Source organism: Equus caballus, chromosome 17 (genome assembly GCF_041296265.1).
Source record: "Equus caballus isolate H_3958 breed thoroughbred chromosome 17, TB-T2T, whole genome shotgun sequence".
NCBI classification, from domain to species: Eukaryota; Metazoa; Chordata; class Mammalia; order Perissodactyla; family Equidae; genus Equus; species Equus caballus.
In genome coordinates, this window is record NC_091700.1 from 66,865,097 (window position 1) to 66,892,077 (window position 26,981).

At 35.4% G+C, this 26,981-nt stretch overlaps 1 protein-coding gene across 5 annotated transcripts in view; it reads left to right on the plus strand.

Annotated features, from left to right (window-relative positions):
* PIBF1 (progesterone immunomodulatory binding factor 1) overlaps nucleotides 1–26,981 on the plus strand; it is a 175,516-nt gene that overhangs the window by 102,986 nt on the left and 45,549 nt on the right. For all 5 annotated transcript variants that reach the window (XR_011427823.1, XR_011427825.1, XR_011427824.1 and 2 more), the window contains exon 14: nucleotides 9,225–9,327. Coding sequence is in view for 2 of the 5 variants with exons in the window: in XM_023621682.2 (XP_023477450.2) it covers nucleotides 9,225–9,327 (103 nt within the window). In the remaining 3 variants the exon portion in view is untranslated. The remainder of the gene's footprint in view (nucleotides 1–9,224; nucleotides 9,328–26,981) is intronic.

A 26,981-nucleotide genomic window follows, 5' to 3' on the forward strand; every position in this document is an offset into this window, starting at 1 on the left:
CTCGGGCACTAGCGTGGTCTCGGTGTGTGCTTCACTGTTTGTTTTGGCGGACGTGAATGTGGAGACTTTTCTGAAGGTTTTTAACCTTTCAAATTGCAAGATTTGCTGCATACTATAGACCTTTTGTTTTAGTGTCTGTCTAGTTTTATAAAGAGCTTTAAGTTGAAACTTTCACAGTACACTGAGCTTCATAATAAGGAAAAAAATAAGCAGGGGAAACTTAATTCCTCTAGCAAACTTCTGTGCATAATGAAAACTTGCTTTCCTCTCCTTTATTCTCATGTGTATGAGTTCTCATTTTGACCTTGTGGAAAGTTGTACTTGTTTCATTTGGGTCAATTTTAGGAATAGTCCCTTAAAAAGTTGCTACTATTCTATTGATGATCAATGTGAAAGTTTAAACTTATAGAAGAAACTAGAGAAAGTTTTCTATAATTATAAACGATCAGCGTGAGACCACTATTTAGTCCTTAATAACTGCCCACAGAGCTGGCAGTGCAGGGACCAACCGGAAGTGTTCTGAAGCCAGGATTATTCTGGCGTATGTGTTATTTTTTTGAGCTATTTTTTATGTCATGCTAATAGAGACAGAACCCTGACCTGCTAAAATTGTAAAAGATCAAAAAGCCAAATGTTATTTCAGACCAAGTATCGAACTAGCAAGTAACTAAATAAATACACTTATTTATTTGGAGTTTTGCTAATACTAAGAGAACCATACCAGTATTGAAGGACTCAAAATTCTCCACTGGGCTTTGACATCTCAAGTATAAATAGAGGTCTGCCGTGTCCACATTGGCTAGGCTATACATTATGAAATTGTATGTAATAATCGAAAGTACTGACTGCTGTTGACAGATCCAAGAGAGTAACTTTTATTTGGAGTCAAGAAGTGATGAGAGAGCTAAGAGATAACCCCTAGGGGAATAATTTTACCAAGGTAACAGGTGAAATTTGATTTAATATTTAGATACAAAACTATACTTTTGCATTAGTTTCTTGTTGATGTCCAACATAATCTTGGTACAGGTAAAAATTACAAGGCAGTTAATTAATTACAAAGAAGCGTTGTGTTTTGTACCTAGTTTAGTGCCCCAACAGATAGCCTGTAAAAAAAAATACTTTCTTGAGGAGTTCAGTACATTCAGTACAAAAAAATAACCTTACCAGGAGTTATTTTCCCTGACTGTATCCATAGTTACTCTTTATAAAGAACTTAGAAAGGACTTGTTTTCATTGTATGTGCATTGTAGTTAAGGATACATACACTCAGCTATAGTTGAGCAATTCTTCATTTGTCTTGCTTTGAATTTCAGTTAAACTAAGCTCCCCTCCTTTCTTCCCACTTATAATATCCCAGATTTTTAAACAGAGTTCACCTGAAATCACTTACCACAACAATATGCCACACTTAAAGATTTAGGAGGTTGAAATATGGAAGAGGTAAATTGTTATGTGACCTTTACCTTCTTCCCTTGTTTATGCACTTTTTAATTACTAGTTGAATGCTTAGATGCTGAGCATTAGTTGTGCTTTAGTGTCGAGGCTCTGAAACCTCGGAATATAGTTTCCAGCAGCATATTCATTTGAACAAAATTTACTTACAGCAAAATCAATCAGGAATGATTTATTAAGTGCCCACTCTGTTCAACACACACCACAGGGTATAAGACCCCGGACTTCATATAAGTTGCATCTGTTGGGGGAGAAAAGATGAACACCATGAAAGACCATCAAGAAACATCCCAAAATGTATCATTTAGTGCTGTATTCTGTGCTAGACTTTGTCAGAGGAGTAGAAAGCAGTGAATACTGGCATGGTCAAAAATGGAGGAAATGGAATTTGAAGGGTGCCTTTAAGAAAAGCTGGGCTATGAAGCAATGGAATAAGCTATCTTCTTCAGTCTGGAGGACTAACAGAGATACAGTGCAAGGAATATACAAAACAGGTTTGTGGGACATTAAGTAGAGTAAACATTAATGGAAAATAAGGCTGGTTCAGTTGAGATTATAGAAGACCTTGATATTTTTAAATAATTTAGATGTAGAGTATGATGAACCACATAGGTAAGATTTGAAGTGGGTGGGAAAAGGACATCCACATCGATTTGTTAAGTAAGAAATACAAATGTCTGACAAACATATGAAAAGATGATTAACCTCACAAATAAAGAAATTTAATTTAAAACAAGATTCTATTGTTTACAAGGTTAGCAAAACTTTTTTTTTAATGAGTTCATAATAGTTTACATGAATGTGAGATTTCAGTTGTACATTATTTCTTGATTGTCACCACATAGGTGCTCCCCTTCACCCCCTGTGCCCACCCCCATCCCCCTTCCCCTGGTAACCACTGAACTGTTTTCTTTGTCCATGTATTTGTTTATATTCCACATATGAGTGAAATCATCTGGTGTTTGTCTTTCTCAGTCTGGCTTATTTCACTTAGCATAATTCCCTCCTGGTCCTTCCATGTCATTGCAAATGGGATGAATTTGTCTTTTTTTCTAGCTGAGTAGTATTCCATTGTGTATATATATATATATATATACACCACATCTTCTTTATCCAGTCATCAGTCCATGGGCAATTGGGTTGTGTCCATGTCTTGGCTGTTGTGAATAGTGCTGCAACGAACATAGGGGTGCATATGCTCCTTTGGATTGTTGAATTCAGATTGTTTGGGTAGATACCCAGTAGTGGGATAGCTGGGTCGTATGCTAGTTCTATTTTTAGTTTTTTGAGGAATCTCCATACTGTTTTCCATAGTGGCTGCACCAGTTTGCACCCCCACCAGCAGTGTATGAGTGTTCCCTTCTCTCCACACCCTCTCCAACATTTGTTATTTTTAGTCTTAGTGATTATAGCCATTTTAGCCATCTTAGTGTAGTTTTGATTTGCTTTCCCTGATGATTAGTGGTATTGAACATCTTTTCATGTGTTTATTGGCCATCTGTATATCTTCTTGGGAAAAATGACCATTCATCTCCTCTAGCAAAACTTTTAAAGATTGATGATGCCTGGTTGGCTAGGGTATGCAGAAATAGGTGGTCTTATATAAAGTTTATTCATTCACCAGTTAGCTTAATACTCAACACCTCCTTTGTACCAGGTATTGTTCAAGGCAATTAGAACTCATTAGATAACAAATAAAAATTCCTGTCCTTGGAGAACTTTCATTCTAGTTCATGAGAATTTAAATTTGTACAACCTTTCAAGAGGAATGTGTGAAAATTTGTGGTGCACATGTGTTTTGACCCAATTGTTATACTTTCTAAGGAAATCACAATATAAAGAGTGCAAAGATGGATGTAGGCAATTATTGAGAACTTTCCATAGGTAAGTCAATGTACTAAATGCTCTAATTGGGTCGTCTTTTTATTGTGGCGTTTTAAGAGTTCTTTGTATTTTCTGGATCCAAGTCCCTTATCCAACATATACTTTGAAATTTTTTCTCCCACTCATGGGTTGTCTTTTCACTTTCTTGATGGTGTCTTTTGAAACACAAAACTTTTTAAGTTTGATGCAGTCCAGTTTATCTAATTTTTCTTTTGTTGCTTGTGCTTTTGGTGCCGTGTCTGAGAATCCTTTGCAAAATCCGAGTTCATGAAGATTTACTCCTATGTTTTCTTGAAAGAATTTGTGGTTTTAGCTCTGAGATTTAGGTCTTTGATCCACTTTGAGGTCACTTTTTAATATCATATTCAGTGTAATGACTTTATACTAGTTTTAATGTGGCTACTAGAAAATTTTCAATGACTTGTATGGCCCGCATTGTCTTTCTATTGGACTGATCTGGCTTAAACCAGTGGTCTCCAAACTTTTCGTATGAATCTCTATTGGGAAAAAAAATTAACATGCCCTCATCAATATATGTGTATATACTTATATTTGCTTGTAGATTATACACATGTACTATCATATGAATAATATATTATGTACATTATAATATAAAACCTACATGGAAAATTAAAACTTAAAGACACATAATAGTAAAATAAATGTAAATAAAATTTCCCACACTTTAGTGGGTTATCTTGCACATAACTACTTTTGGGAACCGTTAGTCTAGACTGTGACCTTAACCTAATTCACTCAAGTCTTCCTTCTCCAAGCCATTGCCACAATGTTGATAGAGAAGTCTCTCAGGTGAAGATCTGATCACGTCATGCCTAACCAACTTAAAGATGAAATCCAAACTCAGCTTGTCCCACAAGGCCTTCCATCATATATCCCTGCCTATATCTCTCTCGTTTCAGCCCTCACCATGCACCAGCTGTTTGATCAATGCATCCCATACTGCTTACACTTTGCCGCTGCAGGTCATCCTTTACTTACGCTTTTTCCTCTACCCAGAATACTATTTCTCTGCTTCTTCACCACTTTAGTCAGTATTAGTTTTCATTTCTCAGTGTGCCCTTTCATAGCATTTAGCACACCAGAATAATGTTTTTATTTGCCTATCTTCCTCGATAAACTGTTAGATCCTCCAGATAGAAATAGTGCATTCCTAGGACCTACATAGATTAGAGGCTTTTAATAAATATTTGTTAAAAGAAAGTGTTCATGAATATCTTATTGAATTAATTAATAAGTATGTTTCTTCTAATTTAACCTGTGTTTTCTGCAGTCATTGATATTCATGGTCAAGAAAAAAGTTGCTAATTTTCTCTTCATCATTTTTGTTTAATTGCAGATATTATAATTATGAAAAAGTTATATTTCTTGTTTATCCTGTGTGTTCTATGTGCTTAAATATGTCATTTTTTTAAAAGAAAAAGATTTTACAATATTGTTATTATTGTTTTGTTAGATTGGCACCTGAGCTAACATCTGTTGCCAATCTTTTTTGTTGTTGTTGTTGTTCTTCTTCTTCCCAAAGCGCCCCCCTCCCCCCGCACCCCCCCCACCCCAGTATATAGTTCTATATTCTAGTTGTGCTATGTGGGACACCACCTCAGCGTGGCCTGATAAGCTGTGCCGTGTCCTCACCCAGGATTAGAACCAGTGAAACCTAACAATTGGGAGAATATATTTGCAAACCATATATCAGATAAGGGGATAATATCCAAAATATACAAAGAACTCATGCAGCTCAACAACAAAAAAACCAACAATCCAATTATAAAATGGGCAAAAGATCTGAACAGAGATTTCTCCAAAGAAGACATACAGATGGCCAAAAGGCATATGAAAAGATGCTCAACATCATTAGCTATCAGGGAAATGCAATCAAAACTACAATGAGGTATCACCTCACTCTGGTCAGAATGGCTATAATTAACAAGACAGGAAACAACAAATGTTGGAGAGGATGTGGAGAGAAGGGAACCCTCGTACCACTGCTGGTGGGAGTGCAAACTGGTGCAACCACTATGGAAAGCAGTGTGGAGTCTCCTCAGAAAATTAAGGATAGATCTACCATATGATCCAGCTATCCCATTGCTGAGTATTTATCCAAAGAACTTGAAAACACAAAGGCATAAGGATACTTGCACCCCTGTGTTCATTGCAGCATTATATACAATAGCCAAGACTTGGAAGCCACCTAGCTGCCCATCAAGGGACAAATGGGTAAAGATGTGGTATTTATACACGATGGACTACTACTCAGCCATAAGAAATGATGAAATCCGGCCATTTGTGACAACATGGATGGACGTTGAGGGTATTATGCTGAGTGAAATAAGTCAGAGGGAGAAAGTCAAATACCATATGATCTCACTAATAAGTAGAAGATAAAAACAACAACAAGCACATAGCATTGGAGATTGGACTGGTGGTTACCATAGGGGAAGGGGAGAGGGGGGAGGGCAAAAGAGGTGATTAGGGTCACATGTGAGGGGATGCACTATAATTAGTTTTCAGTTGGTGAACATGATGTAACTACACAGAATGCAAAATATATTATGATGTACATCCGAAAATAATCAAATAAATGAAAACAAAGAAAAGAACCAGTGAAACCCTGGGGCCATGGAAGCAGAGTACGCAAACTTAACCACTTAGCCACAGGGCCAGCCCCTACAGTATTATTTTTTATCCTTATTCTTGTTCTTGTTTTCTTTTTCTTTTTTCCTTTTTTTTTTTTCCTATAACATCATAGGCTAAATGAGTCATTTAGGGTAACCTGAAAACCTTAATAACATTTCTGATGTATCTGTGAGATGTGACTGCTATCTTTACAACTGACTTAGAAGTGAATTTTTACAGCGTGGTCAGTGGAACAACTGGAGACCAGTTGCACACAGTGTCTCTCACGTTATAGCCATTATGCATCATAAATGATATCAACATTCATAGTGGTAGTCACAGTTATTCCTGTCAGCGTCAGTTTCTAGAAAGTTTTTCTCAATAAAATAGCACTATAAGCTAGTCATCAGAACACTGTGGAACACATTAATCAGCAGTGTCAAGGAATCGTAAGATACCTTTCTTGTTTTTAGAGTTGATTTTCATCACTCAGAATTCCCCAACCAAAATCAAGGAAATTCTTAGTAGAAGGAGGTAGCCCTGGTGTTAGGACTTAAGCACCAGCATCCCAAGAATTTCTTTAATTCAGTGATTTATGTCATGTGATATTTTGCATTGATGCCTGATATCACACCATATCTGCATAAGAGCATTATGCAATTTCCAAACAAAGCGAAAAACACTCAAACTAAGTTACTTAATATTATTAAACTTGATGTCTTCAAGTCATTATCTTCTTCAAAATGTTAGTAATGGGTGACCTTTGCATCTTATTATTTTCTTGCTTCCCTTTTTCTTCCATTTCATCTCATTTGTGACTCTGTTTCTGAGTAATAGCATTTGATTGTGTTCATTGTTCTATACAGAGCATTACACAAATATGGTCTGTACCTTTGACATACATGTATTGAGAAATTACCGTGTACAAAAAGACGCTAGGGGCTGGGCCTGTGGCCAAGTGGTTAAGTTTGCGCGCTCTGCTTCAGCAGCCCAGGGTTTTGCTGGTTCGGATCCTGGGCGCGAACATGGCGCTGCTCATCAGGCCATGCTGAGGCAACGTCCCACATAGCACAACCAGAGGCACATCACAACTAGAATATACAACTGTTTACTGGGGGGCTTTGGGGAGAAGGAAAAGAAAGAGGCAGGGGGGAGGAGGGAGACCCTAATACTGAGTTCTGTTGGAGAAAGAAAGATGAAAAGACATATTCCTAACATATTTGAAGGATGAGAGGGAATGAAAATATGAATGAAGATAATACTAAGGTTTTTAAATAAACCTAATAAAAAATAGAGCTAATGATATAAATACTGATGTTTGCAACCATATAATAGGTTCAGCAGATTTACAATGTAGACGACATTAAGACTTATTTTATTTGTAGAAATCTTATTTAGGGTCAGATTTCAGAGAACTTGGTATATTTTATATTGGGGTATGGAAAATGGGGTAGCCATAAACTATAAGCACCTTCAAAATCTATAAAGAAAGTAGATTAGTAGTTCCCTGGGGCTGGGCAGAGAGAGTGGGGAGTGATGATAATGGGTGCAAATTTATTTTTTAGGGTAATGAAAATGTTCTAAAATTAGATTATAGTGATAGTTCCACAACTCTAAATATACTAAAACCATTGAATTGTACACTTTAAATGCATGGACTTTATAGTATGAAAATTATGTATCAATAAAGCTTTTTTCTTTTCTTTTCTTTTCTTTTTTGGTGAGGAAGATTGGCCCTGAGTTAACACATGTCACCAATCTTCCTCCTGTCTTCTTCTTTTTTTCTCCTCAAAGCCCCAGTGCATAGTCGTATATCCTAGTTGTAAGTCCTTCTGGTTCTGTGTGGGATGCCGCCACAACATGGCTTGATGAGTGATGTGTAGGTCCACGCCCAGGATCCAAAACGGTGAACCCTGGGCCACCAGAGTTGAGCACGTGAACTTAATTAACCACTACACCACTGAGCCAGCCCCACTATAAAGCTTTTTCCTTAAAAAACGAATTATTGTCAAAAAATGGGGACTGTGTCTTTTCCGTCTCTAACTTCAGATGATTATTAAGGCAAAATCTTATGCCAATGGAAAGGATGGAAACTTAAATATGAGCATATCTAAACAAGCTACCCAGTTCACTGTGTAAACTTTTACCAGAATTCATCTTTTTCATTTGAAATAATGAGTTCTTAGAAATGAATGTGTAGGGTCATTATTTAGCATTATTTTCAGAATTTTGTCTGCATTCCTTTATCTGATGTTAGGAAATATTAAAAATACAATGGAAATTGTTACTGTCCTATAATTTTATTTAGAATGAAAATATTTTAGTTCTTGTCCATGTAAAACATCCTGTCTTGGATTCCATGGATTTTGCAGTTCTCTCAGCTTAATAGATTCACTCATACAGAACATGAAAATGTGATAAACAGGAAATTTTTAAATTTGGGACATTACAGAGGATGTTTGTGGCAACAACATATCTTCTCAACATTATTAGCAGTTCTTTAAAGAATTATGCCACATTTTTCCCCCTGAAGTCGGGAGGAATAGTTTTATAGCTGAACCCTTTTTTTAATTGTCTTAGAAGTGGAATTGAGACATTTCATATTTAGTGTGGCTTTAAATACTGAAGGTTGCATTCAGTACAATAAGTTGTGATCTTCTCGTGATACTCACAGTTGTGATCTTTTAGTGGCTTCTTTTAGCGTGGAATCTTTGCCTTTACTGTAGACGTTCTCTACTTTTCATACATCTTTTCCATCTCTGCTTTCAATAGAAAATCTGTTCAGTTGTGTTTTGTATTATAAAATGCATTATGTTGTCTGAGGTAAACACTGATGCTTTTCAGAGTGCAAGTTTATTGTTTCAACTAATTGCCTGATTTGTTTGTAAATGGGAAATTTTACAAAAATGGAGAAAAGCTGTAAATTGCTATCTTGTGGTCTTTTCAAGTAAATATCGTAATGTAACTCTCCACTTTTATAGCAAAGGCTAGGAACCATTACTGCAGTAATCACTATATCACAGTTATGTTATTATGGAGATTTTAATGTTACTTTCAAAATTCTGAGTTATTGGGATATTGGTCTTCCACCGTTGACACCTGAAAATATTATTTGACTCTATATTTTTTCTGGTAATATTTAAGTATTATTAGGAAATGGCAAGTCAACTTTAAAGCATGCAACACATTTTGAATATTTTAGATAACACTCCACTTTTGTAAGCATTAATTTTCTTATTTCGTTCACCTAGTGTCCACTTGGCAAGAAGAGTGCTTCAGTTAGAAAAACAGAATTCATTGCTTTTAAAAGATCTGGGACATCAAAAGGACCAAATAACACAGCTTTCACAAGAGGTAAATAACTTAAAAGAAACGCATATAAAGAATCACAGTGTTCATTTTAATTCTTTGCTACTCCTTTGTGCTTTCTGAGCAGTTCTGTGATAAGCTGTTTGCTAGTATGAAATGATTCTACAATTTATGAAACTAACAATGTTAAAGCCTTATAAAACAACTTACAGTGTATGGCAAAACTAAGATCAAAAGAGAGATTAAATGCCCAGACTAAATATAAATGCAGACCAGACAGACAAAGCTTTGATTTCAGAGAATATCAACTGGCAAAACAAGTTTGGCAAATTTTGGTGGCATTTTAAGTTTTTAAATAAAACCTCATTTTTATAACAGATTTGCTTTTTGACTTCTTTGATGAAAAATCACTTATCTATTAAACACGCTTAACTTAGTATACACTTAAGCTCTCACATTCTTTGGGATATGATAGTTCCTAAATTATATTTATTTTTTAAAAATCAGATTCATGTTTCTTACTTTACTTAGTGTTATACTATATCATTTAAAAACTATGTATACATTTTACATAGTATTTTTAATCCTCTTACTTAAAGCCAACATCTAATTACATTTTTCTGTACTTCTAAAATTTAAGTAAAAAAACAATTAAAACCAAGATGTCGCCTCACTAATGTTCCTTTTATTTTCTGAGTTTCAGCATAATAAGTGTTTCTATATTAATATTTTAAAACTTTTGGATCTTATAATAAGGGGATTTTTTTAAGACATATGTTAAAAATTATTAATACATACCATGTGTTCTTTGTTTTCTTAAGGACCTGTTCATATTTGTCTTTTAATACTGTAACATTTGGAGGATCTTTATGCCCAAATTTCAAAAGACCAGAAATATTTCATATTACTACAGTGCCTGACACATAGTTAATGTTCATGGTGCAAAGAGTGCAGTGCTGGTAAATGTTGACAACCGGCTCTCCAGGCAGGAGGGTGAGAGACAGCTGATTTGTAGCATTTGCTTATGTCTGTGAGATAAAGACTTCCACCATGACTAACTTCAAGCTGCCAACATCATACACTGGAATCGCAGTACAGAAAAGATGCTCGGTACCACACCGTCATATAATGTTTTCACCATACCGATACAATAGACATATGTAAACTTAAGAGCATAGATAATAGTAAAATAATTAAAATTGATGAGTTTTAAGTATTCCCTTTTTTAATAAAATTTATTTTATTGTAAATTTAAATAATTTTTAATAATGGTTGTATTTAATAACCAACTTGCAAAATTCCTAAAAATTTACCAGTCAGTTTTCAAAAACTGCCTTAAGCCAGCTCTAGCACACCAGTGAGTGGAACTATTGAAGGATGAGTAAGGGAATGATTACAGAAATGAACCTCTGTTGGCTAGTATGTTATAGATCCCTCATGTTTAATTTCAGAATAACCTATCCAAAATATTTCTAAAAAATAAAATATTGAAATACTTATAGACTTGTACATTTGTATGTCTTTATATTACTTAAAAAAAAAAAAAGATACCACCTTCCTGAGCACTTCAGTTAATTGAAATAGGAATTTCTAAATGTGAATTCACTCCTATACAAATTATAGGGGGACAATGTAAGAAATTAAGTGCTCTTGTAATGTAGTATTAACTTTGTATGAAGCAATTTCAAAATAAACTGTTGGCTTACGTTGAGAAAAAGACTTAAATACTGAAATACTTGTGATATGAAATGGTATGATGCCTGGAATTTGCTTTAAAATATTCCGTAAAAGGGAGGGGGAGGGCTCAATAGATAAAACAGGAATCTCAAAATGTTGATAATGTGTGAAGCTGGGTGACAGGTAGATATTGGTTCACTATTCAGTTCTGTATGTTTGTGTATGTTTGAAAAACTTTCATAAGACATTTGGAGAAAGAATCAGTAAGCCTATATTAAAAGGTTTATCCTGACTATGGTATATAACTTTTCTCTTAAGATTGAAAATAAAGTAATATAATTTTAAATATTCCATAGATTTTACTTTTTTCTACCCCACATATTGCTTAAATTGAAAATAATTACATAATTAGCTGAAAGATGATAATGTTAGATCGCTTCTATAACAATAGACTATTCATGATAGATGGTAGAAAAAAACAGAGAAGGAAATTCTCTCAGGATCTGTATTCTTTTGAGCAGGTTAAGTGTTTAAACCAACTTGAAGTTTTTGAGAGTAATACACAGATGAAACTCAAATAACTAATGTTAGAATTAACATTAAGTTATGTACTATTCAGAATGTCTGAAATTATACATAAATGAATTGCCAAAATGAGAATGCTAAAAAATATTCAAAATGAAGACAAATACTCCTTTCATAGCAGCTTTTTTAGATATAATTGACATGCATTAAATTGTACATGTTTAAAGTGTACAGTAGGGTAACTTTTGACACACGTGTATACCCATGAAACCATCACCAAAATGAAAATAATAAACACATGCATCACCCCAAGAGTTTTCTTATGCCTCTTTGGAATCTCTCCCTTCCAACCTTCCCCCCTCCCCATCCTGGTCCCCAAACAACCACTGATTTGCATTCAGTCACTGTAGATTAGCCATTTCCTAGACTTTTATATAAATGGGACCGTTACAGTATATATATGCACATAACATATATGTATATATACATACATATATACATACACACTTTTTAATCTGTCTTCTTTCACTCTGCATAGTTATTTAAGATTCATCCATAATTCATTTCTTTTCCTTGCTGAGTAGCATTCCATTGTATGGATATACCATAGTTGTTCATCCATTCACCTGTTGATGGACATTTGGGTTGTTTACAGTTTTTGCCTATTACAAATAAAGCTGATACAAACATCCATGGACAAGTCTTTTTATGAACATATGCTTTTGTTTCTCTTGGGAGTAGAATAGCTGGATCGTATGGTAGGTGTCTAACATTAGAGGAAATTGCCTATTTTCCAAATGTTTGTACCATTTTACATTTCCACCAGCAGTGTGTGAAGCTTCCAGTTCTTTTACGTCCTTGCAAAGACTTGATATGGTCAATGTTTTTAATTTTGGCCATTCTAATGGGTGTGTAATGGTATCTCATTTGGTTTTAATTTGCCTCTCCCTAATGACTACTGATGTTGAGCATCTTTTCATGTGCTTCTTTGCCCTCTTTTTTTATAGGGAGAAGTGTCTGTTCAAATTTTTTGCCCATTTTATCACTTTGTTGGTTTTCTTCATATTGATTTATGAGCATTATTTATATATTCTAGAAACAAGTCCCTTATCAGAATATGATTTGCAAATATTTTCTGCCACTCTCTGACTTGTCTCCATCTGTTAGTAGTGTTATTTGAAAAGCAGAAGTTTTTAAATGTCTGGTTTATCAGTTATTTCTTTTATGGATAGTGTTTTTAGTGTTATGTCTAAAATATCTTTGCCTAACCCAAGGTCATAGGGTTTTTGTCTGTCTTTTCTTCTAAATGTTTCATAGTTTTAGGTCCGTGATCCATTTTTGATTTTTTGTAGTGCACACAGTATTGATTGAAATTCATTTATTTGCATATTGAAATCATATTGTTCTGGCATTATATGTTGAAAAGACCCTTGCTGAAAATCAATTTTATATGCGTGAGTCTGTTTATGGACTCTGTTCTGTTCCAGTTTTCTATTTGTGATTAGGTCAATACCATACCATCTTGATTATTATAGCTTTATAGTGTCTTGAAATTAAATAGTATTAGCCCTCCAACTCTGTTCATTTTCAAACTTTTGGCTATTCTGTGTCCTTTGCATTTCCATATGAATTCTATAATCATTTCTACAAAAAAAAAAAACGCTGGCTGTGATTTTGATTGGGATTGCATTGAATCTGTAGATTAAATGGGGTGAATTGCTATCTTAATACTATGGAATATTTCTGGCCTATGAACCTATGTATCTTCCCATTTATTTACATCGTTAATTTCTTTTAGTACTGTTATTTTTTAGTCTTTAGTGTAAAAGTTTCACATCTTTTGACTAGTGTTAATGTGGTTTGTTTTTTCCATTCTTCTATTTTTAATCTGTTTGTGCCTTTATAATTGTTTATAGGCAACGTATGTAGTTGGATCTTGCTTTTTCATCTAGCCTGACAAAATAGGACTTCTAATTGGGGTTTTCAGAACATTTACATTTGATGTTTCTATTGATAAGGTTATGTTTAAGTCTGTCATCTTGCTATTTGTTTTTTATTTGTCCCATATACAAATACACTATACAATATAGTATATTTCCATTTGTCCCCTTTTGACCTTTGTGCTTTTGTTTTTATATGTTTCACTTATGCATGTGTAAACCCCACACTGCATTGCTATTATTTCTACTTTAAACAGTTGCTAATCTTTTAAAGAGATATAGTAATATGAGGAAAAGGTATTATACTTAACCAAACAGTTACCATGCCTAGTGTCCTTTATTCCTTTGTGTAGATAGAAATTTCCATCTGCTATCATATTATCTCTGGTTGATGCACTTCTTTTAACGGTACTTACAGAGCAGGTCTGCTGGTGATGAATTCTTTCTGCTTCTGTAGGTTGCAAAAAGTTATTTCACCTTTTTGTGTTGTTTTTTTGGTTTCTACATTTCTGACCATTTATTCTTAACATAAGTCAAGATTAAAATATATTTCTCACAGTTGTGTTATTACTAAGGCCAAATAAACTGGAAGTATGCATTCGAGGGGTTCACTCTTGTCTTTTTTATTGCAGTAAAATTCACCTAACATAAATTTCATTATTTTAAATTATACATTCAGTGGCTTTTGGTACATTTACAGTGTTGTACAACCATTACCACTGTCTAGCTACAGAAGATTTTCATCACCCAGAAGGAAACCTTGTACCCATTAAGCAGTCATTCCCCATTCTCCCCTCCCTGTAGTCCCTGGCAACCACTAATGTGCTGTCTGTCTCTATGGATTTGCCTCTTCTGCATATTTCATATAAGTGGAATCTTGCAATATGTGACCTTTTGTGTCTGGCTTCTTTCACTTAGCATAATATTTTTAAGGTTCATTCATGTTGCATCATCTGTCAGTACTTAATTCCTTTTTATGACTGAATATTACTCCATTGTACAAATATATCACATTTTGCTTATCCATTCATCTGTTGATAGACATTTGAATTATTTCCATCTTTTGGCTATGTGAATAGTGCCTCTATGACCATTTGAGTACAAGCATATGTTTGACTACGTATTTTAGTTCTTTTGTGTATACAGCCAAGAGTGGAATCCTGGGTTCACCTTTGTTTTTGAAAGTCATTTTCACTGGGTAAGGAATTTGAGGTTGACTCTTTTTTTTCATCTTTTTGTTTTAGTACTTGAAAGATGTTGCTCCACTCTCCTAGTTTGCATTGTTTTTGCCAAGAAATATGCTGTCATCTTTATCTTTGTTCTTCTCTAAATAATGTGTCTTTATTCTCTAACATCTTTTAAAATTTTCTTTTTTTTTTTACAAGCTTTAAGCAATTTGATTATGATATGACTTGCTGTAGTTTTCTTCATCTTTCTTGTGCTTGGGTTTTGTCAGACTTCTTTTCTATGTGCAATCATCAAATTTGGAGGCCTTTCACCCATTATTTCTTCAAATATTTTTCTGTCCTACCTTCTCTCTTTCCTTTGGAGACTCCATTAGTCATATATTAGGCTGTTTGAAGTTGTCCTACTCCACAACAAATGATGTTCTGTTTACTTTTTTCAGTTTTTTTCTGCATTTCCTTTTGCATAATTTCCCTTACTAAGTCTCCAAGTCCACTAATCTTTTCTTCTCCAGTGTATATCTGCTGTTAGTCCAATCCAGGGTGTTTTTCATCTCAAATATTGTGGTTTTCATTTCTAGTTCAGTTTGGATCTTTTTTGCATCTTCCAGGTCTCTACTTAACCTTTCAAACTTTATTTTCTTGAGCATATGAAATACAGTTTCAATAACTTTTGATAATCCTTGTCTACTAATTCTATTCCTGTTTCATTTCTTGATTGGTGTCACTTTAATTGATTTATCTCATTATGTATCATATTGTCCTGCTTCTTTGCATGCCAAATAATTTTTTACTGGCTATCAGACATTGTGAGTTTTACCTTAGACCTAAGTGTTTTTGTGTTCCTGTAAGTTTTTGTAAGCTTTATCCTCAAACATGGTTAAGTTTCTTGGAAAAAGTTTGGTCCTTTCGAGTCTTGCTTTTAAGCTTTTGTAAGCAAAGAAGCATTCATCTTAAGGCTAATTTTTCCACCTCTGTGACCAAAGCCTTTTGAGTATTCTACCCAAGGTCCTATGAATTATTAGGTCTTCTACTTTGGCTGGTGGGAGTAGATACAATTCCTGGCCCAGGTGATCTTCAGAGATTGCTCCTTCTAATCTTTTCAGTGCTTCTATCTCAGTGTCTGTAGTTTCTTTACCTATATGCACTGTTCAGTGCCCAGATGATTACTCAAGAGGGACTGTCTGTAAATTTTCAGAGTTCCTCTCTGTGCCACTCTCTTTTCTTCAGTATTCTGCCATATGAACTGTAGCCACCTTGGTTTCTACTTCTGGCAACAGATCTTTAACTCAGGGAGTTTGGCAGGTTCTACCTTGATTCCCCATTCCTGAGCCACAGCCTGGAAGCGCTCTCTGTGCAGTAAACTGGGGCAGGCGTAGGGCTGGGCTCACCTTGTTTGTTTCCTGTGTGTGAGGGCTCGCTGTCCTTCATTGCTTGATGTCCAGTGTCCTCAGACTGTTGTTTCATTAGTTGGTCTAGTATAAAAAAGAGAAAAATAAATTAGCTTTCTTTTTTGTATGTAGGTGGATGCCACCTAATTCTCAAGAAACCACCAAGTTAGTTAAGAATGGAGTGTTCATGTGAGGTTTGATAACAGTAGAAAATCTAAGTTAAATCATAAAGCATGCCACGTTACCACCACCAAGAATTGTCTGCCTCAGCTGCCTTGAACCCTAATGCTTGCTCTTTTTCTTTCCAGTCATTCAGTAAATATTTATCACACTACCACTATACTCAACCACTGATGAGCAAAATAGGCATGGTCTCGCCGTCTTAACATGTACAGCCTTGCTCACAAAGGCCTTGTCTTTTAGTAAAAGTACTTAGAGATTTGTCTGTTACAGCTAACTTTATTTCAGAAAACTTATCTAGAAAATGGGACATATACAATCTCAAGTGACCAAATGGCAAAGTTTAGTTGCCTGGGATTTTCTACCTAGGAGGCACTTAGTGGAATCCAGGTAATTTGTTAGAAAACTTTAAGTTGCTAGATTTGAAAGAGACTTTAAGATGCATGAGTAAAATAAAGTAGATCTGTATGTACTAACTTTAAAAGATGTTTCTACTATATTGATAATTTTTTTAAAAAAGTAAAGTTGCAGAATAATATGTATTATGTTTATTTTAGTTTAAATATGTATTTGTGTGTGTGTGTGTGTGTAGGGGATAGGATTGTGTTTCTGTTTAAGCATAGAGAAAATTAAGAAGTTTAGAAAATATACAACTGTCATGCCAAGGGCATACAAATACCACTAGTTATGTTTTATAAATATAAAATAAGCTTTATTGTGGTAAACGTATAGGCAAAGAATTAACAGAACATATACGATCCCCCAAGTTCTCTTCCCACAGAAAAGTGTGCTTAGGCCTGGCACAGATGGTCTGGATGTACTGCAGAAAGGGATCTGATAGAGGGACTTCACACCAAAACACTGTACACATTTAAATAGGAGGAGGATAGGAACATCTGGTTGACTATGTAACAATGGAAGAGGGAGCCTCTGGAGTTTATGGAGGTAGCTCATATTAGCCTGTTCCAGTAGGATAGGAAATGAGCCTCCAGGACCATCCATATTTGTCTCTCTAATATCAGTGGTTACTTCTGGGATTGGGAGTGGGGAAGTGAGGAATGACCAATTTTTACCTTATGGATTTTTGAATTGTTTGAATTTTTTGCAGCTCGCATGAGATTTTTTTTAAAGGCATAGATTTGGTGACCAACATAGTATTTAATTCACAATAGGTATAAAGCAAATGTTGATTCATTAAATAGATCATTGACCTAGCCCATCCACCAAACTTAGGTAGATTTATAAAGTTTATGAAAATAAGAGGCAAAATCCTATCTTTTGTACATATATCTATAAACAAAGATTACATTCCAGAAATATTCTTTGTACCCAAAATTTCATTGCGAGGAAATATATACATACACATACGTAGATACTCATACGTACATCCAGATATCTGTATGCTCATGATATATCCATGAAGATGTTTGGAATGATACATACCAAAAGAAATCATTAATGTTGGTTACTGTGGAGGAGATATTGAGGTTCTAGGATGGTTGGAAGAGATACTTTCAGTTTATGTTCCCTCGCTGTAGTTTGAATTACTTGCTGTGTGCATGTGTATTCGTTTCTTTCCTCCCTTTCTTCCTCACCTCCTTCCTTCCATTTCATTATCAACAGCAAGTATATTAAAGGAGTATGGAAGTGGTCCAAAATATCAGAGAAAGGATTTGCCGTAGGAAAAATTCAGAAGCATCTGAAAACATAACATAGGCATTTGAAAGCCTTGGACTTAGAAAAGGAAGGAGGAAAGGTGTCTAATGTGTGCTCAGGCAAGGAAAAAAGATGTGGCAGAAGGATGTGCTTGATGGGAATCTTTGTAATACTTGCCAGTGTATATATACATACATACCATGACATTGGGATACATGATTTCCGCAAACATAGTAGAAGTAAGAATCTAGATGAGTAAAACACGCGCCTCTGTCCTTTTAGTTACCTGACTCTAACAACTGCTGGGAGTGTTCCACCAGCATCCCCAGCGAACCCAGTCTCTGGAAGGAGTCTATAGCATACACAACTCCTACAGCCCCACCTCATCATTTTAAAGGTGGAGACTCACATCCCAACCACAGCCCTAAAAGAACTAAGCTAGCCTTTCCCACCATGTTTCTAAGCCTCCATTGATGTGAAAAAATCTCCGCTATTTTATGTACCTCTAAGGACTGAGAGTAGAAGATGCTGCCAAGTAAACTATGATACAATGCTTTATTATCACTTTAAATTTTCTCTTAGTTTTAGACACACATTCTTTTAGACTTTAGGCATTATCATATATTACACAACTCACTTTTTGTACCTTTCTTCTAACTAACTTTGTTTTGGTGCCGAATCGCCTTGTAATCTTTCTAAAGACATTTTAAGTGGCATTTAAACTCAACCTTTGATGAATTAGCCATATTCAGAACTCAATTGAAATCACAATATAAACAGCTAAGACCAAATGTGTTCATATGCAAACTTGGCTGACAATTATGAGATGCATCCATTTTCATAGAAAAGATGAAAAGTAGAATGAGTTATTGGATCCTTTTGCCTCCCAAAGTGTTTCCCTGAAAGTTTGTTGTTACTTAAAATTCCTTCATTAGAGAACATTGTTTTTATTTCACCATTAGAAATACAAGGCTTAAAATAGAAACAGTTAGTTGAGGTACTCCATTGCCTGAAACGTTTTAAATGTAGCAAATGAAGTTTATTAGTCCATCAAAAGTCCTTCTTCTAACCAGGACTGTCCTCCCTGCTGTAGATGGTGATTCCTATTTTAAAATGCCCACTGCCTACCAGGCAATGTCTGCGTTCTCTAGCATGGCATAGAGGGCCAATTCGATTCTAACCAACTTCTCATCTTCATCTTCCCTTTCCTCCCTTTTTCTTGTGTGTCTTTGTGTGTCTTTACTGTTTCTGTGTGTACATGCGCACCCCTGCCTTTAGTCCACTTCTTTACTTTAAGGTAGTAGGGGAGAGGAATTCTTATCTCTTCACATTTTGTGCTACTCTGACATAATTTTTTTTCCCATCATTGAGAGGCAGTCGTGAATATTGGTTAAGTACACGATTCTGGAGCCAGACTCACTAGGTTAAAATCTCATTTCTGGTAATTACTTGCTGTGTAAACTTGGATAAGTTGTTTAACCTCTCTGTGCCTCAGTGTCCTCATTTGTAAAATATTTATTAAATTCCAAATAAAATAAGTTTCATTGAAATATTTCTTGAGCAAATGAGTGGATTACTTTTTTAAAATAGTTTTTTAAAACAGATTATGTTTTGTAAAATTTAACAGGGAAAAACAGGAAAGCAAAGCAAAAGGGGGAAAAATCGCTTTTAAAAACAGGCGAAGACAATCTGAAAAGGCTACATACTATGATTACAACTATACGACATCTGGAAAAGGTGAAACTATGGAGACAGTAAAATGAGCAGTGGTTGCCAGGAATTATGAGGGAGGGAAGGATGAATAGACAGAGCAAGAGGATTTATAGGGCAGACTATTCTGTATGATACTATAACAGTGGATACGTGTCATTATACATTTGTTAAAACCCATAGAAGGTACAACACCAAGAGTGACCCATCCTGTAAACTGGAGGCTTTGGGTGATAATGGTGTGTCAATGTACATTCATCAGTTGTTACAAATGGTGATGCTGGGGCAGGTCGTCGGGGAAGGGGGAGCTGAGAATATGTGGGAACTCTCTGTACTTCCACTCAATTTTGCTGTGAACCTAAAAATACTCTAAAAAAAAAAAAAAACAGACAAGAAAGAGAATGAAATCTGAGAACCACAGAGAAGAGACTGGAGAAAAGGAAGAGAAGGAGGGAGCAAGATGTCAGTGGCTCATTTTCTGTGAAGGTAATCATGGCCACCTTTTGTAACTTGTGCAGTTCAGCAGTCCTTGAAGCTAGTTTTGTCGGTGGCAGGAAAATACCCCCTGGAACGTAACTTTGTCTAGAGAAAAATTAACTTCTTAACATAGGTAACAGAACTAACTTTTTTGTAACGTTAAAAAATTGGGGCGGGGGGGGGCGGCCCCGTGGCCGAGTGGTTAAGTTTGCGCGCTCCGCTGTGGTGGCCCATGGTTTCGCTGGTTCAAATCCTGGGCGAGGACATGGCACTGCTCATCAGGCCAAGCTGAGGCGGCATCCCACATGCCACAACTAGAAGGACCCTCAACTAAAATATACAGCTATGTACCGGGCGGCTTTGGGGAGAAAAAGGAAAAAAATTTTTAAAAAAAACAGAAAAAATTTTTTAAAAAATTGGGGCGAGACTTCGTTTTCTCTGTGTATGTGTGTATTTCACGTGGTGCTTCACCCCTTGTGAAATTAGTGTTCTCATACATTTTTTGAATGCACAAGATAAAATGTAACTGAATATAAGGGATAATTACATTATTGATACTTGATAAAGTTTCATGAAGAAGACTTAAGGTGAAGAGGATGTTGGAACAAACAATATTCATAGGTAATATTTGGCATAATCAAAACATAGTACCAGAAATTGCCTTTAACATGTATAAGTTATTAACTATTGTCATTTTGTCTATTATTTTTTGAGGTTCTAATGTGGAATTACATAGAAATGAACATTTTTATTTTAATAATAATGAACTTATATTTATCTACCATATGAATGGCTGATTTGTTACATGGGCAAAACATTCACTTTCATTGTAGTAACATTTCTTTGTCTAACCTTGCCAAATGTTTAAACCAAGAAGTCTTTGTTATGGTTTATTCTGGAAAAAATTCAATTACATGGATCTAGGACAATATACCAGAATTTGTCCTTTAAGCCATGCTTTTATAGGTTCACATACCATGTAATGTGAATGTATGTGTGTGTGTACCAAAGGCCAGCCACCACTAAAGTAAGGAAAAACAATGACTTATTTATAAATTGTATTCTGTTTACACATCAAACAAATAAGATAATTGTTTAAACTTTTTATCTTACTGATGTGCCTTGATAACTTATGAATGACGATAGATTTTTTCATCTAAGAGCTCTTACAAATTACACTGCAAATCCCACCCCCCCACCCCCACCCCTGCCCAATCAGCATTGCTATACAGTTGAACCACATTAAATGAATTTCTCAGGGGTAGCTTTGAGGGGAAAGAAATTTAAAACATTTGAACTTGAAAATTCCATTCTCTGACTCTAATCTCCTGTCTTTCCAGCTCTCCCGGTCCTTCCAGCTCTCCCAGTCCTTTCATTTCCACTAAACCTGCGCTTTATTTGGACTCATTATGAGTCCCAGACTCATAAACTGTTCGTATTTTTCCAATCTGTCAAGCCCCTCCTGCTGCCGCTTTTCTTCCTACCCAGCCTTGGGCCTTATCAACCCTCTGAGCACTACATTCACTAGCACTCTAGATTGCTTTGTTGCCAAATTCATCCCTACCTTTAGCATGGTATCTTACAATCTGGTAGTTACTCTTAAATATTTAATGGAAGGAAGGAGAGAGAGAATTTCTAGAAAATTCTTTGGTTTTGTGGCAATGTGCTAAAAATTTCTTGTGGAAGTCTATTACTTTTGCTGCTTGGAAGCATTACAGATTTTTTTTGTTGAACGTCACCCAGGCCGTCATTCCTATTGCCTAGTGTTTTTATTTTTATGTATCTATCCTGTTTTCCATTATCTTCATTGTAGGTCACTTCCACTCCCCAAAGCCATCAATTCCATCATCTGTATCTTTACCTTATTATAATTAGGTCATCTAAATTTATTTTCTTTGAGTCTCTCTCACCCAAGGATTTTTTAGTATCTTCACTTACTCTTTTTTTCCCCTTTTGGTCCCACCCAAAAAAATGAGTGTGTGTGTGTGTGTGTGTATTGACATAACTTTCAAAAGTTAACCCATTTTTGTACATAATTCCTTCTGCTCTCTTCCCCCATTAACTATTCAGCTACACCCTTCCTCAGTGATCACCAGTGACTTCCTAATTGTCAGTATTCTCTTCTCAGTCCCCTGATCTGTCTATAGCATATTATAAATATTATAGATATTTTAGAAATTCTGCCTTCTCTTTGCTTTATGACACCTTTCTCTCTCAGGTGACTCTTTAGTCTTCCTAGCTAACGTCTTCATCTTCTTCCAACTCTGAAATGTAGGTGTCCCTCATGTGACTGCCCTTTGCTCTGTTCTTACACCTCAGTAGTGATTCTCAAATGTTAGTGAATATAAGAATCACCTAAGATTCTTGTTTAAAACATAGATTTCTAGATCTTACCCTCAGAGATTGTGATTAAGTAGGTCTAGAATGAATCCCAGGAATCTGCATTTTTAACAAACTCTTCTTGTGACTTTAATAAAAGTGATGCGGGGTCACTCTGAAAAAAAATAATGACTCTACCGTTCTATCTACTCTAGTGACTTCAGCCATCACTTCCATGCTGATTACTTTAAAATATTTTAACATCCTACTCTCATGAATTTCTCCTTATTGTTTGGACTGTACTTTGAGAATCTCAGGACAAGAGTAGGGCTGATAATCAACTAGTATGCACTTGCTTTTGGTTATGAAAATAATAAAATATTTGAAAAACACTGGTAAACAACTATTGCCCTAAGCCCCAGAATATCATTCCACCACCACAATCCGGTCTGTCCTCGTCGCTTTCCTAAGATCCCCTGGACCTCCCTGCCATCCAGCAACAGAAGTAACACCTGGCACCACGGAATTTCTCTAGGACCCTGCTCCACTGTGAGGACTGGCATCCTAATTGGTTGACTTCTTTCATTAAATATTAGTCCTGTTAAAGATGATTATGTCATTAGCCATATAGGGACACAGGCGAAGTTAGTTTTAGTGGGGAGGATGGTAAATTCAGGATATCAGATGGTTTATGTGCAGTACTGTTAAACCTACTAAAATAGTTGGATGGAATGGCCTGCAGCAAGTCCAAGATCACAAGAGCTGTGCTTTCCAAATTTGACAGATCATCAGAAGGCTCAACCCTAAGAAATTTTGATTCATTAGGACAGGGCTGGGGCCCAGAAATCACTGGATTTTTTAAATATTCCCCGGTGGTTCTGATGATTAGCTAGGTTAAAGAACTACTGGTTTAGATTGAGAACACAGAGAAGTAGTAACAAAGTAGTGCCCCATATTGAACCTCAAAAAGGCATTTCACATTCCGTGGCACAATCAAAAAGATTTGGCAAGGATATGTGGATTTTTCAGCACAAACTACCACCACTACTAGGAAGTATCACTTGTATATGTTTTATACACAGAACGAAACTCAACATTAAATCCATTCAACAGAATACATTTTGTCCCTGGGAAAAAAAAGCTCAATTTCTAGGAGTTTCTTTGAAAAGAAACTCCGCGAGAAAAAAATCCCACATCCCAATACAATGCAGTCACCTTTATATGTCTTTTAAATTTTAAGAGAAAATATATAATTTTAGGGTATCATCAAGAATAAGTTAAATATTTGAATTAAAATATATAATTATGTTTTAGTCAGGTGTTGCTTTTCTCTGAATCATTTGTACAGTTTATTGAAACAAAGGAGGAATAACAATTCTATAAAATGTTGTGTCATGGGTTTAGTTATGAGTCACTTATTACGTATGTGATTCCTGAGTCACTAATTACTAAGGCTTTCCTATAAGGAAAAGATTAACAATAAGCAAAGTGAGTGATTGTGAAACTTTTTGAATACTAATTATTATAGCTACAGAGAGACTTTTTTAAACCATATTAGAGAAATTAAATTCTGTTAAATTAACATTTATTTCAAAAATAGATATTAACCTCGCTTTTCACTGAAGTGTACTTTTTTTTTAAAGATTTATTTTTTTCCTTTTTCTCCCCAAAGCACCCCGGTACATAGTTTGTATTATATTCTTCGTTGTGGGTCCTTCTAGTTGTGGCATGTGGGACGCTGCCTCAGCGTGGTTTGATGAGCAGTGCCATGTCCGCGCCCAGGACTCGAACCAACGAAACACTGGGCCGCCTGCAGCGGAGCACGAGAACTCAACCACTCTGCCACGGGGCCAGCCCCCTGAGACGTACTTTTTTTGAGAAATTAAAATAAATTTTTGGGATTTAGAAGCTTACAAACAAGTTTATAAAGAAATATATCCTTAAAACTGGCAACACTATAGTAATTTTTGTTATCCAGAGAGGGAGGAGTTTATAGATTGTATATTAGAGAGACCTTTTGAAAGTAAAGCTTTTGACCCTTAATTTTGTTTATAGTACTAAAACCTAGTATATGTAATTTCTGTAATGAAAAAATCAAGCTAAAATAATTAAAGTAGTGATTGCTATTCTATTTTTATGCAGTTGAAGTTAGATTTGATGTTTCGTACGTAGCTCGATCTAGACTACAGCTAACTACAGTTTGGAAAGGCCCTTAGTCCTTCCCTGCAGTCTGCCCCCACCCCTCAACTCTGCCACAGACTGTTCTGCGCTTTGAAACACAAAGCAACTTGTCAGTTCGGTTGATTCAGTTAGGGTCAGTTCTGTGAAAACAAAGTCAAGGCAATTGTTTGATTTAATTGACTAGTGAAACTGGTTAAACAGGTAAGTAGAATTTAGTTTTATTTTTGTCCAGCACATATTTGAATGTTCATAAAGTAACTTAGTAGCCTAATAAGATTCCAGTGACATTGTAGTAGATTTTAAAGAATGATAACCAAAGCAAGGAAAAAGAACACTAAAACCCAAACTATAGAAAATGTTCATGGTATTTTTTCCTATTATAGCTCTGCTTTCACTATAATGAATTGTGTCCAAAAAAAAGAAGTTGTCTTTTCTTTCACTATTCATTTCCTTTTCTTTGAGGAGTTTTTTCCTGGGCCATACTTAATATAACCATAGGAAATTTTCTAATGTAATTTAGATGAATAGCTTAAATAACTTCTACAAGTAGTCCTCAAACTGCAAGCAGATATTCTCTGATAGTTGGTCAGCCACCTCATGGCTTCACTTTCTTCCTTACCCACCTGGACCTCATGGTTGATCATTCTTACAATAGTTGTTTCTGCCATTGATTCTTTCTGCCTTCCACTGTTGCCTTCCACTGTAGCCATCCTGCTGTTCTCTACACCATCAGCTTCTGGGATACTGATCACTCATTATTTTTTGTGTGTGAACAGAAAACCAAAAAATTGGAGTGCTAAAATAAATGATACGTTTAGATCTTAAAAAAAAAAAGTCTTGGGGCTGGCCCTGTGGCCGAGTGGTTAAGTTCGCGCGCTCCACTGCAGGCGGCCCAGTGTTTCGTTAGTTCGAATCCTGGGCGCGGACATGGCACTGCTCATCAAACCACGCTGAGGCAGCGTCCCACATGCCACAACTAGAAGAACCCACAACGAAGAATACACAACTATGTACCGGGGGGCTTTGGGGAGAAAAAGGAAAAAATAAAAAATCTTTAAAAAAAAAAAAAAGTCTTGTAAATGTAGTTCATTTGAGAAAAAGTATAAATCATTTCTTGTCCCAGAAAAACAGCAAATCTTTAGCCTCTATTGAACTTGTTAGGGATTATGAAAGGAAAGAGGAAAAAAAAATTAAACCTGTAAAAGGCTAGAATTTTATTGTCAAAGAACATTTTAAGGTCATAAAGTAGGTGTTTTATAATATTTTTGTTCTGTGTAATAAGATGCTGCCTCCTCCACTCCCTCACTCTTATAATAGATATTCACCACTTTTATTGATTGTTCAGTTTTTGCATATGCAACTCTAGAATACCTGTTTTGAGAATTCTTTATGTACCAAAGTAGAGGCTGCTGACGTTGACAGTGTTGTTTTTAGTCCTATACTGACATACATTTTACGTTCGCTTAGGAAAAAAGAGCAAACAAAAAAACTAAGATTGATTGGGTGTGTAAGTTGATAAAATCCCTTAGGAAATATGTCAAGAGCATTACATAGTCGTACCCCTTAACCTTAGTGCATGTCCTATTCTAAAAAATTTAGCAAAGGAAGCACTAATTTAAGGAAAAACATCTACAATGCAAAAAAAGTTTGTTGTAGCATTATTTTTACTAGTCAAAAATTGATAACATCCTAAATGTTTCTCACTGTAAGCAATGGAATTAAATTATGGCATATTGACTTACTAGACAGTTTTGTAGCCATTAAAAATATAAATTAAGGTACTCCAACAACTTGGAAAAATGATTATGATATAAGGTAAAGTAAAAAGGCATAATATAAAATTGTACGTAGTGTACTAGCAATGAACAATCTAAAAGGAAATTAAGAAAACATTTATAATAGCATCAAAAAGGATAAAATACTTAGGAATAAATTTAATCAAACAGGAGAAAGACCTGTACACTGAAAACTACAAAACATTACTGAAAGAAGGAAGACCTAGTAAATGGAAAGACATCGTGTGTTCATGGATTAGAAGACAATGTTGTTAAGATGGCAATACTACCTAAAATGATTTACAGATTCAGTGCAATCCCTATCAAAGTCCCAATAGCATTTTTTTTTCCAGAAATAGAAAAACCCATTCTAAAATTTATGTGGAATTTCAAGGGACCCTGGATGGCCAAAATAATCCTGAAAAGGAAAAACACAGTTGAAGGACTCACGCTTTCAGATTTTAAAACTTACTACAGAACTACAGTGATCAAAACAGTGTTCTGCTGACATAAGGGTAGACGTATAAGATTAATGGAATAAAATAAAGAGCCCAGAAATAAACCCTCATATATGTGGTCAGTGGTTTTTCAACACGGTTACCAAGACCATTCAACGGAGAAAGGTAGTCTTTTCGACAAATGATGCTGATAAAACTGTATATCTACATGTAAAAGATCAAAATT